At 44.1% G+C, this 14,165-nt stretch overlaps 1 protein-coding gene across 3 annotated transcripts in view; it reads right to left on the bottom strand.

Moving 5' to 3' along the window:
• Positions 1 to 14,165, bottom strand: part of dachd (dachshund d) — a 90,063-nt gene that overhangs the window by 28,778 nt on the left and 47,120 nt on the right. For all 3 annotated transcript variants that reach the window (XM_014337739.2, XM_042221831.1, XM_014337738.2), the window contains exon 3: positions 7,876 to 8,028. In XM_014337739.2, the coding sequence (XP_014193225.2) occupies positions 7,876 to 8,028 (153 nt within the window). The remainder of the gene's footprint in view (positions 1 to 7,875; positions 8,029 to 14,165) is intronic.

The following is a 14,165-nucleotide window of genomic DNA, read 5'->3' on the forward strand; positions in this document are numbered from 1 at the left end:
AGGACACGGGAGGCATTCTCTAATTTGGGTCGGAACCAGGCTCACTTCACATTTGCCACACGTCACTCCGAGGATCGCCGCGGAATCGGCGCAGGAGCTCCGACGCTGGATCACTCACAATAAGCGGTGGCACGGAAAGTGCTGCGAGCAGAAGAGGAGAGGCGAAGGAGAGGAGAGATATTACTAGCAGCTGTTACTACTGCGGCTGCAATATATTCAAGCCCAATCAATAAAGCTCCTACAGACAGTGACACCCAAGCAGACAGAGGAATCATTTTCATCTGATACTTAGCAAAGGCTCCCCCTTTTAAAAAGATTGCTTTCAGTCAATGACAACCAGTTGTCATTTGACTAAGGCTCCTGAAATGAAATATATTGACGAGTGTTATCAATCACGACCCACTCTGCCATCATATCAATTTAGCCGGGATGGGGGTTGAGGGGTGGATGGTGGTGGTGGTAGGGAGGGATCTGTTTGCATGTGGTCATCGGATCATCTGTTTTAATTACAAAATTAGCATCACTACCTCCTGCGCTCTCACTTCCTCCATGACAAGCACCTCTCGAGAGAGAAAATCAGTAACGCTCAACCGTTGTCAGCGCGAGGTTTCCTTGAAATGCAGTTCAGTGTGGACTTCAACTGAGGCAGAGGAAAACATGTTAAAATATACATAGATATATATTTGTTTGATTATTTGTCTGCAGATTCTAAATATCATTTATCAAGAAACGCCTTCCTTTGTTTGTTCACCCTCTGAAGGGCGTGCTGATTGTGAAATTCCTTTACGTTGTTTGAACTTGCTCACACGCTCCGTCTTTATCTTGGTCCCAGAGGAGAGGCTTTGTGATGGTGAAGATGTCTGGGCTCAGGAAGGCTGATAGCTCTATTTGGATGAGGGTTCCCATATCATAATTGAGAGAAGAAGAAGAAGAAAAAGGGGGGAAAAAGTGCTTTTGCGGAACACGACCAACTTTCTTTTCTGTCACGAAACGCTTTTGAATCCCGGGCAATGCTACATTTTTACAGTGCAATCACAGTTAAAAGAGAACGCCATTTCGCTGTTGTCATCACCGCGCTGCCATTACTGTTATTGTGTACACACAGTAATATCATTACTCTATGCTAATGTTTCCTCTTAGACATAATCACGGGGAAATGAGAGCGCATGATATCCAGCCTCTAACGCTGCGCCATCTTAACTGTGCATGTGAAAACGGCTCCGCATCCGACGCAATCACACACCACGTATATTTCACATCGCTCCGACCTGCGAAAGCTCATCATCACCGAAAGGTTGAATGTCATTTATTACACGTATCACATTTACAGCAAGTGACATTGTCTTTTCAAATTGTGTTGATCTCTTCACTTTCAAAGGTCAGCCCCTTCCCTGGCTAAATTCAACCTGACAGAGAATAGTGAGGAGGGGACAGCCGAACACATGCATCACCCCGGCATCAAAGCGCTCCAAATTAATCTATCCAATTAATGAGGAATGAGGCCTAATGTTGATGAGGGATGACAACTCGACTGGTCAGTTGTTTTTTTATAGCTCTGCTCCTGCTATTGTGAGCTAACCGCAAGAGACAATCAAACAAATATTTCCATGACGCTTTGTCGAGTGCCGCCGCCTCTTCCTCTCCGTAGCGCCGCAACTCCGCTGCCACTCAAAGATGATAGAACTTGATATGGATCATTACGGAAATAATGTTTAATCAATTCCCCCTGTTATTGTAATCTATTTCTGCCGTTGTCTGGGTTTGTGTGTTTTGTAGCTACATCGGTGCGCCTCACAATTTCCCAATCATGCATATTCAAGTGTTACGCTGATGCTTAACAGCCGACGCAACCGGAATTAGAACGAGGACATTAGACTTCATTAAAAAGAGAAATGATTATCAGGTTTATCTTTTGAAATGTCTATTAAAATGTGTGTGTCGTTCTTCACTTATCTGTCACCTGGCTCCCATGAGCCTGGCAGCCTAATAGAGAGATGGTGAGGGCCAAAGCCCAAGAGAGCGACGGAGACCCATCAAGCTCTTCACTCAGACTGGAAGGCTGCCTGTCTGCTCTGCCACTCTCTGTCTCGCTCACTTACCACCACTAGCCCCCGTTTGCCCAACGCTGGCAGGTCAAAGAAATCCTGTTTTGTCTGGAGAAGGACCCTTGATATAAGAAGATGGGGAGAAAACCCAAATAAAATGTTGAATTGCATAAATTAGTCAAGACAATAACCTGCCGCTGTAAAAAGAGGTGTTATGATATGTTCGTGAAATGAATTCCATTCAGCCTATGGCTACAATCTAGTCTCTCCAAAGAGCTTTGGCTGACAAAGGCTCCCACAAGAGAGCTAGAGAGGAAGATGGATGAAGTTGCCCCTAGACACTCATATCAGGTCAGTATGTGCTTTATCCCCTAATGGTTAAGGTTAGGATTGAGTAGGGGGTGATACTAGATCTGAGCCTGAGGGCCACTGTTCTAGAGGAGAGGTGCAGGAAGTTGCCACCATCCTCCATCATGGCCCACATTCAGCTGCGCTGGGCCACCAGCACTAATGCAGCTAGCAGGTTGGAGCGCGTAGTTAGCTAGTTGGACGTGTCCTTCCACCCAGAGAGCTTTATTATTAGAAAGGACATAAACAGACTAATTAAATCGCAGCAGTGGAGCTGGGCTGACAGCTGGCACAGAGAATGTGACCAAACAGATCCCTATCAAAGTGCAAGAGCAGTGTCTCTCTATATGGGTCCTGCTTTTGTGTGCGTGGCTTTGTCTGTGTGTGCTGACACGCATGCCTGTATGTCCAGTAAATATACGCCCGGGTGCGCGTCACCTCTACCCATTTTAGCCCCGTGTTCGGCTCACATTCGACGACTATCATTTCTCCACTCACACGCGCTGTCATCTTAATGTCTTATTTAGCGGCTTATCGCAAAGCGCACTGACTCTCTTATATGTTCCAAAATTGCACAAATGCTATCCAACAGAGCAGTGAACACTCCAGTAATTAGTGCATGGTCTCAAGCCTGACTCCACTCAGCTCTGCAACATGGCCAAGCACGGACCCCATATAGAGAGGAGTCTAGTTATGCATTGATCTCAGAAAATTAAGGCTAACTGCCTCAGACTGCGGCGTCTTGATGTACCTTCTGGATGAGCAGTGTACTATACTTTGTGTTGTTTGTGGCGTAAACACGGTGATTTTTTTTTTCTCACTCTCACTTTAAAATAAATACATGCTAAATAATTAATGACCCCGCCCACCCTAAAAGCGCTGTTATCCGTGCGTGCAAAAGGTAAAACCACTGATGATGAGAAAATATGGCCTTAACAAGTCAATAATGGCGAGTGCAACAAGAACAGCCTAATCAATGCGGCTGCAACGTTTGCAAACAAGGACTTGAATTATAACGCCAATAATTGATCCCTTCCATTTTTTTCTCCCCACCCCCTTTCCCCTTCATGTGATGTCATTGTTTATTGATTGCTTCTCGCCCGTGAGGGATGATGGGAAGTTTCGGAGTTTGTTTTTTGCTGCGACTTTTGCCCCTCCCACCTCCCCGACCACATCCAAATACACCACCCACCAACCCACCCTTCCTCCATTTGAAATTTGCAAGCTGTAGCACCAGCTTAACCAAAAAGGATTAAGTCCCATACCCAACTGAGAACACAGATAATGCTCAGTAATTGGTAAAAAATGAAGATGAATGGGACAGCTAGATAAGGACCAATTAGCTGCTGGGAGTGTACAGCTGTGGTCTCCTCACAGAGCACTCTCAGGGGCCAAGGCCCCCTCTTCCTCGCTCTCTCTCTCACACACACATACGCACGCAGGCACACGTGCGCGCACGCATGCAAACATGCAAGCGTGAGGGTAGGGCTTGCAGAAATTAGCCTGATGACCCTGGAAAGAGAGAATGATGCTTCCTCATCATCTCACCCAGAACCTCTTTCCCTCAACTCCTCACTCAGTCAGGCAAGACTCCAGGTACCTGTCACCACCCGTCCAAACTTCAGACTAGCATGAGGCTTTCCACTCCCCCACCCGCCCCTGTTGGGCGCAGGCAGCCTGGACCGAAGCCACAGATGTTGAGACAAAGGCTTTTCAGGTTTTCATGCATCGCTCCTTTTAAAGCTTCGCTGCGATGTTACAGTGCGGACTCGGAAGAGATTTTTTCTTTTTTTCATTTTTGGTAGATTATGTTAGCAGTGACAGTTGTGTCTTCTCCTTCTACCGCCGCGCTGTTGTTTAGCCGGCATGTCGTGGCATCATCTGGCTGATGACAGTGGAATTCCCATATCTAATTACAAACAGGATTTCAGCTCCATTAGAGTTGCGTGGTGAGGAGTCAGATGAGTGGCAGGGCAGCACCCAGTGGCCAAAGAGAGACAGAGGGTGAAAGACAGAGAAGTAAGTGAGACAGAGAAAAGAGGACAAAAGGTGAAACCCCTGCCTTATCGTCTCAACCTGTTTTTTTGTTGGTTCTTTTTGAAGCTCCGAGAAACACTTTTTTCCCCCTTTCTGTAACTGGAAAAAAAACAAACCCAATTCCTTCTCTTGGAATTGGCAGGTGTTTGTTAGTGGGCAGCTGACAATATTTTTTCTCCCAGTAATGAAGGTTGTGGCTAGGGTCAATGCACTGGGAGGGAATGGCAGGCTGTTTATCCCCCTCAAGGCCAAGCGCCACACGTGTTTTGCTTGGTCTGTGATCTGTAATTGTGGCATTTCCTGAGAGGCGCAGGAACAATCCACATTGTGCTTTGAGAGCTCTCCCTCTGCCCAACTAAAGAGTGCGAGGGAAAATCAAAGAAAGACCCCACACACGCACACACACACACACACCATCCTGCCTCTCTTTACATTTTGATGTCATTCCATCTCCGTATCTTTTTTACCCTTCTCTCCTGCCTCCCCTTCTTCATACATATCTATTTCCTTCTCTCCATCTCTCACTCAGGATGTTTGGTTATTTTGGCAGAGAGTTGAACTGGCTGTTTTTTTCCTTATAATTAATAACATTGATGCAAACAGGAAGGTCTAATTGTGATGAATATTTAATGTGAGGGAGAAACATTAGCCTGTTCAATTTACATCAACACAAAGACAGCGGCGGGCAATCCAACTCTACAAACAGTACAGAGTGTCCTTCACTGGCTGGCTCTGCTGTGCTTTGCTTTAAGCGCTTCACAATACAAGAACTGCTTCAGACAAACACTGAGATGAGGCACCTGTATTCTGTATTTTAGCCCGAGGAGGCTTTTTTTCTTTTTCGTTTCCCCTCCACGGGTTGATGTAGTGGCTCTTTTCTGATTAAATGGATCTATGTCCTTAGTGGTATTATCAGAAGGATGCTCATTATCATATCAATTCCTATCGTGGATGGTAACATAATTTGTGTAAGTAAACACATCCGTTTGTGTGGGTCTTAGTTTAAGCCGGTTGATTATAAAACGCCAGTCCATTTCCTCAGAGCAGCTGTGGTCTGAGTCTGTTTAAAAACAGCATGAAGTCATTCCCCAGTCAGCACTCTGAACAACAGTCAGTCCAGTCCCAACAAAAGCCCCAGCCAAATGCATTTCCCCCTCTGCTACATCAGTCAACTGATTTATACGTCTCGATAGCTATTGGATAATAGGCTCAAGTGCTGGATATATTAGGGATTCGCACTTCAAAAAAAAAAAAGCAAAAAAAAAGCAAAAAAAAAAAGCTCATAAATCAAACCCGAGCGAGCCACTTTATGGAATCTGAAGTAAAATCTGTAATCAGGCTTCCTTGTTAAGTCTCGCAACTGTGGAATCCCAAAATGCCTTCATTAAAAATAAAACATGTGAAGCAAAGTCTGGGGCTAGATGAAGAAGACAACATGCTGCTAGCTTGTGTTTCATGGCTCTGCAGTGCAGAGCGGGCCATATATCTCCAGCGTATTATCAGGATGACTCCTGCTGGCCACCCTGTCACAGGAGAGTGCTTGATATAAACAAGAGATTGCTGCGACACCCAGTAATCAATATTAGGATGGTTTCAGTACCAAACATCATTTGTCTCTGCGACCATTCCTTTGACCAAACGAAGCATTAATTCAAATCATAAATCTGAGCTGATTTAAATCCGAGGAGAGTGAGGGAGAGAGAGGGGCCCCTGTCTGACTGCCTGCCCCTAATGATTTATTTTCTACATTTCTGCGAGCGAGAGATTTGTCCATACTCACTGACAGGTCACCTTCAAACGCCAGTGGCAGACTGTTCATCACCATGCAGACGAGCATCTCATCGCAGCGAGTAAATATTAAAGGAAAAGAATCCAATTGATTGTGGATGGGGCCGAGAGGCGTCACTGCCATATATTTCACTCAGAGAGCTAATGCTGTGGCCCATGCACCCACACCTAGAACTGCTCCCCCCTGCCAGAATTATGATTCTACCGGGAGCCTGTGTGGCTGGCTGTGGGCTCAAGGTTACAATTTAAATTGTAAAAAGATAAAACAGTTTCTTATTAGCTCCATTGCCACAGCCTTGCTGTTAGTACTCACATTTATCTTTATTTCCGTGACCTCGCAGGCTCGTATTCTCTCTCTCTCTCTTTTTTTTTTTTTTTTTTACACACTCCATTCTCTCGGAGTGATGACCTCACACTTTATGCATTTCGCATTGTTAAATCTGCTTAGAAACACATCCTGTTTTCATCTCGCACTCCACAAGCTCCATGGTGTCAAGTATTATTGTCGAAATGTGTTCAGGAGTCAAGCCATTTATTACAGTAAGTGAATCAAAACCTCAATTTAGCAGGCAAAGCTACGGGGATTACACTTGGTTTATAATTCGGAACGGGCTCATGAATCCGCGCTAACATACATTATCATTCTCTTTAATACACTAAGTGCTCGTGTGTGATATTGCAAAAAATCCTTCTGCATTTTAGGGCTAATAATTAATTGAAATGGCACATAGTGAAAAACCAGAGCTCTCACAGCAATTCAATTAGACCTTGTTAAAAGCTGATAGCTTTGGGAAACTGTGTTCACAGTTTCACTTAGCTATTAGGAGTTGTTTTTTTTTCTTTCAACATAAAACACTTTCGGAAAAACATGACTTACATTACTAAAGCGGGCATTCCCAGTGCATACAAAATAACTAAAATCAATAGTTTATTGCTTTATAAACTTTGAGAAGGCAGCAGCACAGTGGAAAGAGCATCTCATGAAAGAACACTGTGCGAGTCTTCGGTTTAAGGCAAGCTGTGTGTCTGTGTGTGCCTCTGTGTGCGTATAACCTTTTTATTACTTTTGACAAAGCTCCATTGACACAAGGAACAGTGTGTCTGCTTTAATGACGAGGTGTAGAAACGACCTTCTTCTTTGACATATTTCAGTCTAAACCTGCTCTGGAATTATTGTTATTTTGGACTTTTTAGCCTCGACTGGAAAGAAAGGAGGCAGGATACATGTAAAGAGAGAATGAAGGGTTTGATTGCCAGCATTGTTTTTTTGCCTGCTGGGGTACCTTTGGAACAATGCATGGAACCGCATAAGCTTTCACTCTTGCAAATCAAAGCAAATTTGCTCAAACTTACTGACAACCCTGACAAAAATGGAACTTGTTTAATAACCAGTCTGCATTTTTCCCCCTAATATGTGTTGATTCTCGTTTTATACGGCCGAGGATTGAGATGTGTATAATACCCTGCCTCTCTGGACATTTTCTGTCTTTTTTTAAGCAGATAATTGTGCAGTCTTGGAAAAGAGTTCTGTGAGCGTGTGTTGAAACGGTGGCAAGTGTGCAGGTCTTCGCATGTGTTTGTGTGCGGCTTGCATTTTTTTCCCACTAATGCGAGATGTATTTGTGACAGTGTGTGCGTGTATGAAGGGCATCCTCACCGACACTGGAGCTGAGGTCTCCATTCTCTCCGTCGGCCCCGTGGTGGTTGGCGTTGCCGTGGTAGCTGCTCATTGCCTCCAGCTTGATCTTCTTGACCTTCATGGCCTCTGCGATGGCTGCGTTGGCAGCTGCTGCCGCCGCTGCTGTCAGGCCTGGAGAGAAGAGGCAGAGGAGACAGTGCGCTTACAGACCGCTACATGTCTGCTGTGGCTGAGCCACTGCACCTGCGAAACCTTTCAAAAAGCCTCCTTGGCAAATAAAAAAATGAAGGAAAAAGAAAACAGGGGGGAGACTTTTGAAATAATAAAACAATGAATAATTTTATACACTATGGGGAATAAGCTCCTGCGAGATCACGACTTTGTTTTTCATCTTCTGACAGGGGATATCTTCACAGCGGGTTATCATGCTGATGAGATGGATCCCCGTGTGTGTGGCAGCATATGATTTTTATGAATGTTTCAGAGACTCTGGCATTCCTCGCCGCTGTGTATTGATGTATTTGTACCTTGATGGAAAAAGATGCAGTCAAGATAACAGCGCATGATGCAAGCACTTTGTGTGTACAGCTTATAATAGTGAATGAGGAATAGTGATGCAGTGTGACACAGCGGCGGGGGAGGGGGGGGGGGCAGGCATTAAACATTAAGTAAAGCAGGTTAAAGTGAACAGATATAGGTGCTGAGCTGCGTCTTCTGAATCTTATTGTGGAGGGTACTTCAGTGATACCGTCTAATGCATTCATCAGAGCTAATCGACCTGAATAATACCTCACAGTGCTGCTCGTGTTTCTTACAGCAATACATTGTCGTGCCTCATAATAAGAGGGCTCTTCTCACTGTCAAGGCGAGTCATCGGGCACAATGGAATCCTATAGACAGACCAGCAAGTTTAATAGTTAGAGGGCCATGAGTGAAAATTAACTAAGGAATGAAGAAGGAGGCAATATGTGAACTTTTGTATCATCTCTTATTTCAAAATGTTCTGTGGTCTGCAGAAGTACGAAACTGATGAGGCAACAGGTCAAAAGTGGCAGTGAGCTTGGCTCAAATATACTCAAATATTCATACTGGTTTTTTGTACGGAGATGATATGGGTTATTTAGTAGGCTTCTCAAGAGAGAACCAGCCAACCAGTTGTGGTAGATGGCTGCCCCTCTGTGAGCCTTGTTCTGCCTGAGGTTCCTTCCTGTTTTTTCCTTCCCACTGTCACCAAGTGACAGTGGGAAGAGGCTCATCTGATTGTTGGGGTTTCTCTGTATAATTGTAGAGTCTTTACCTTGCAATATAAAGCTCTTTCAGAGGTGACTGTTGTTGTGATTTGGCGCTAAATAAATAAACCTGGACTGAATTGAATTGAACTGAATTTGAATGTATTTGAGAATTTTACATGGATTTACTTGAGGCCAAAGTTAGCTGCTTCGTTAAACTACATGAATACTGACACCACTGAATCCCCTCTGCGATCTCAAAATACATCCCGAAATAGCAAGTTTAGACGTGGTCATCCACTTTAATGAAAATGAACTTGATGTGATTGACATAGTAGGTCTAATATTACAGCCATACATATGCTGAGCACACTGCAGAGATCATAAAGCACTGGTCTGTCATTGTGGTAGTTCCAGGGTTCTGGTGTATTGAACGTGACTGAAATCTTTATTCATGAGGCTGGTCTCAAACAGCAGGGACAGATAGTGCTAAAGCTCCTCTAGGCTTGGCGTGTCTCAGGAGAGTCCCACGACTCTTCTCGCCAGCCCCAGCAACAAAATCAAAGATGCATGGCGAGAAAAAGATATGTACCTATTACTGGAATCACTCATATCCACAATACGGTATATCACCTGCCCTTTCACTGGGTGCTGCTTGTACTTGATATGCAGGTTTGCCTTACGTTTGACGCAGAACAAAGCGGCGTCTCCGTTTATCATCGCTAAGCTGTCACGTCTCCGTGATGGGACTCAAAGCAGCTATTAGCCATGCATTTGAGGGGAGACACAAGTACAAGGAGAGGTAGAAATCAAACACGTGGCTCTAATAGATACATGCCAGCACATGCAAGCGCTAACAGACACACACGCACTGACAAACGCGCACACAAGAGCATACCGGCCTGGACACCCTTTCCTCTCATCCCCAGCTGATAGGCAGATGGTGAGAGTCACTCTCAGCCTCTGACATGGAGGTGCATATAATTTAAAGCCTTGTTTGCATCTTAAAATACATCAGTACCATATTGACGTACAGTATACATCATGTCAGCGAGGGCCCTCTCGTTTGCAGTGGGCCCTGGCTGCTGTTCCATATGCATAGGCTGGGCAGGAGGAGGGGGAAAACAGCCATTGCCTCATAAGAAGGTGATACTTCTCCACATAATGAATGTGGCCTCTGCCCAGTCTGAAGGTCAGCCTTCATTTGTGTATAATGGGCAAGAGTCAACTGTTTTCCAAATGAGACGTATGCAGAACAGACTGCCGAGTAAATATTGAAATCACCTCTGGGCTGTTTGTGTGATAAATTCCCCCCACAAATCAGGTGCTGCTAAAAGGAGTGCAGCAATGGAGCTTTCTGATGCTCTCTAACTTGTAGGAATATGGTGGTTTATTGCACTGCAGCCTATCTGTCCTCAACACATATATATAATATAATTTTTTTCTTTAGTCGACTAAACTGTAGAGCCACTAAAGCAAAAAGGAAACGGAAAGTAGGAGGTGATGAGTTTTGATCAAACGTTTAGCGAGAAAATAAAGGCTAGGAAATTGATTCGTACCATTGTGAAACGGATGAAATGATCACTTTTCCATTTTTCATTTATCATTCGCCCGCAACATCCACCCCTGTCTTTGACTAAGTGACACACTCCATAAATCGAAATCTTTGTTCTGATAATTGCTTCATTTCGCCGGATCAATTGTCATATCCACACAACGCACACCTCAATACAGCGCGTGTAATAAGGAAGCCAGGGAGATGTTGGCGCCCAACAACAAGTCTATTAAGCCACTAGAAGTCTAAACGTCAACAGGACCAATCCCACTCGGTGCTAATCTGCATTCATTACTATGCAAACAAAACAATCCAGCCTCATATAGTCCTTCAAAGTCACCTTTAGATTCAGACACTTTTCTCGTATAGACGCGCCGGCGAGTCCGAATCCTCCAGAGCACAAAACTAACAGCGCATCACGGTCGCATGTTGAGAGTCACACCAGCGAGGAAACAGAAAGGGGGGAACATTTCAACAAATAGAGAATAGCATGGTACTGTCACATGGGGAGCACAAAACAGCAAATAACAGAGACAAGGTCTGATGGTAGCCCTTGGAGCAGCTGTCATATTAAATAATAATGAAGGATCTATTAATATGCAAAGGAAGCAGCAGCCGACTGGCTTAACGCTGTCATGCCTCTGCATATTGTCAGGATCTTCATCATTAATTAACATGCTAGCTGCCCCATACCTGCGCCAATGTCAGAACATTCTTACAACAAACACCCCAATGCCTGTGCCCTCCGCAACTAACTCTTATAATTAAATTAAAATCAGATTAACTTCACATCAGTACACAAAAGACCGACTTTTACGACTTTCTCTTGCAGTGATTGCAACTCCCCCCCCCCCTCAAAAAAAAAAAACAAACCCAAACAAAAAACAAGAGCTTATCTGCTGTGTTTCTGTTCTCCTCTCTGTTAGGGACTGCACCATGGGCAACAATGAAAACACCGGTTATTTATCGGGCAAGCAGGATAAATAGGGAAGAGACACTCCATGTCAATGAGCATGGCCGCCTAATTTTATGCATGGACTGGTGGCAGCACAGCAATGACAAACTGGGGATGGGAACAACGCGACTCTTAGGTACACTAAACCACTTGAACTGTGCTATCCACATCATGACAAATTTAGTATCAATTACAGAGCGTGCTAACCTTATGACAAGCGGCGGACTCAAAGAGGAGGGGCAGAGGCACAAAGAACTGACACTAAATTACCTGGCGCATACTGGATCTATTTTAAAGCAGCTTGAAGTGGCGATGGATTAGATGATCCACTCTGCAGCAGGAGATGACGTGCTAATTGTACACTGAAAGAGGATAAATATTACTGTATGTTTCCACTTACAGCACTCGTGAGAAGAAGAAGCAACTCTCTGTGTCGCTCTTAAAGCGAGGCAATGCCAGGAGGCATTAGGAAATATTGTTGTTGGGGTTTTTTTTATCAGCAAAGTACAGGATGCACCTCCGTAAGATGTAGGTGACATTCATTTCTCTAATGGTAAATGCAGTACTCTTGCGTTATTCAAAAGATTGAAGCCATATCCAGGACATAAATGAATTATATTGAAGCTGCTGCTTAAGTAGTGGCCAGAGTGTGAGTGGAGGCCACCTCTCCACTTTAAAGGAGATGTCATCTCAGTGTGGTGTCAGTCCACAGCAAATAATCCGATTTGGGGGCCAATCTGCCTGTAATGCATCAGCAACTGGAAAGGCTCCAGCGTAAACCCCCGCCCCACACCCCCTTCCTCGGGGCATGAAGTATGCACACGTTCAGGCACTCACACAGACACACGTGTGCCTTCACACATGTCCTTAAGTGTAAAACTAAGCACTAACTCAGCACATTAAAACGTCCATTTCTAAATGGAACTGGTGTATGTTAACAATGTGTCTCACATCCCTCTCTGGTCCTGCTGAGTGAAGACGACATTTGTTCTCATGCACTTCTCACATGTGACCGATACAGCCACCGAACTTAAAGCTATGACCTTAAGTCTGACGCTTCAAAAGAGCTGCGCCAAAAAAAAAAAGGAAAAAAAGAAATAAAATAAAAAGGAAAACTGTAAAACGGTTAAGTAAGTGCCTGTCATGCTGCTCTTTAAAGCTGGGAGATGAGATAATTGAACAACTTCCTGCTTCGATCTCAAGATGAAACTTTTTTGCCAGTTTGAGCAATAGTTAACCACTATTACCATATTTGTTAATGCTGCTTATCTCCTTGGAACATCAGCAGAGGGATGACATGTTACTGTGAACCAAACACTGTGCGCTCTTCATCCGCAGCCCAAATGAAAAAGGGCGCAGCTATTTTGTGGGCGGCTCGAAGAATTGGTGAAGCCTCGGGAAGAGCTGTCGGCCCGTATTCTGTCTTTCTGTGCAGGCGCTAACTCATCTGAAAAATGAACTAATGTGACATGACACGATGGTGTAACTATTTAAGACAGTCTCTCAATGTCGTTTTTTATCATCAATCAGAACATTTGGACATGACAGGGAGATCAATTAGTCGCCTACTTAGATGCTAACTTATGTGTGGTCAATTATACTTAATTACTAATCTGTCAAAGTCTGTAACTTCCTTGACGTTTAATGCTTAATACTATCATCAAAACAATAAATGGTTTAATTACGACACAGAAACTGGTGCAAAAAGTTCCATCTCGCCACAGTTAGGAAGCTTAAGGCAGTTATGAGAAGACCAAAAAAAAGAAAACCTCAATTACTTTATCTCTGCCCCCTGAATACCCTGACTAAATGTCAAGATCATAGAGTCCCTCTGGGCTTAAAGGGGATGATATCAAAAGGCTTTTCTGTTGCTTTATGTTCCACTAAATAACATGGGTCTTTCTCATCATTGTCCCTCTCTGTGTTCACTTCAGCCTTTAAGTTTGCCTTCTATACTGCTGCGCAGATAGCCAGTGACCTCATCCTGTTCCCACAGTTCAAAGCACTGGCCTGCACTGAACTGGCACCCGCGTTTAGTAGTGAATTTCAAAGTGGGTGGCTCTTAAACTAATACGAAAACAAACAGAATTAAAATGTGTTCAGTAGGATCATTAAAAGTGTTCAAGTTCACTATGGAAAATCTGCTGCGGTGCTTTATCTCTTTGCAAAAGTGCAAAAAAAAAAGAATAGTCGGTTAAATAGAATGCACAAAGCTCCTTTCGACAGCGTAATATCATTAAAGACGTATCACTAAGGAGAGCAGAATATGCAAAGCAGAGCACTTACAGCCACCAACATCAAAGCAGTCACAATGAAGCCAGCCACAAATAGAACAAAAGCATTAGTTGCAATAAGACTTGGCCCGGGGGTAAGTTAGGGCACAAACGGTTGTTGTTGATTCTTGTGGCGATAAGCTTGCTTTAGCATCACCACTGCCTATGTACATATACCAGTGGAGTGGATTTAATCGCACTAATTAGAATGCACTCAAGGCAAAATGCAACATCTACTGGAATAATCTGAGAGAAAAGATCTCCACTCCAATCTATTCTCCTCCTCTTTGTTTCCG

Source organism: Haplochromis burtoni, unplaced genomic scaffold (genome assembly GCF_018398535.1).
Source record: "Haplochromis burtoni strain Fernald_Lab_line unplaced genomic scaffold, NCSU_Asbu1 Contig_75, whole genome shotgun sequence".
Lineage (NCBI taxonomy): Eukaryota > Metazoa > Chordata > Actinopteri > Cichliformes > Cichlidae > Haplochromis > Haplochromis burtoni.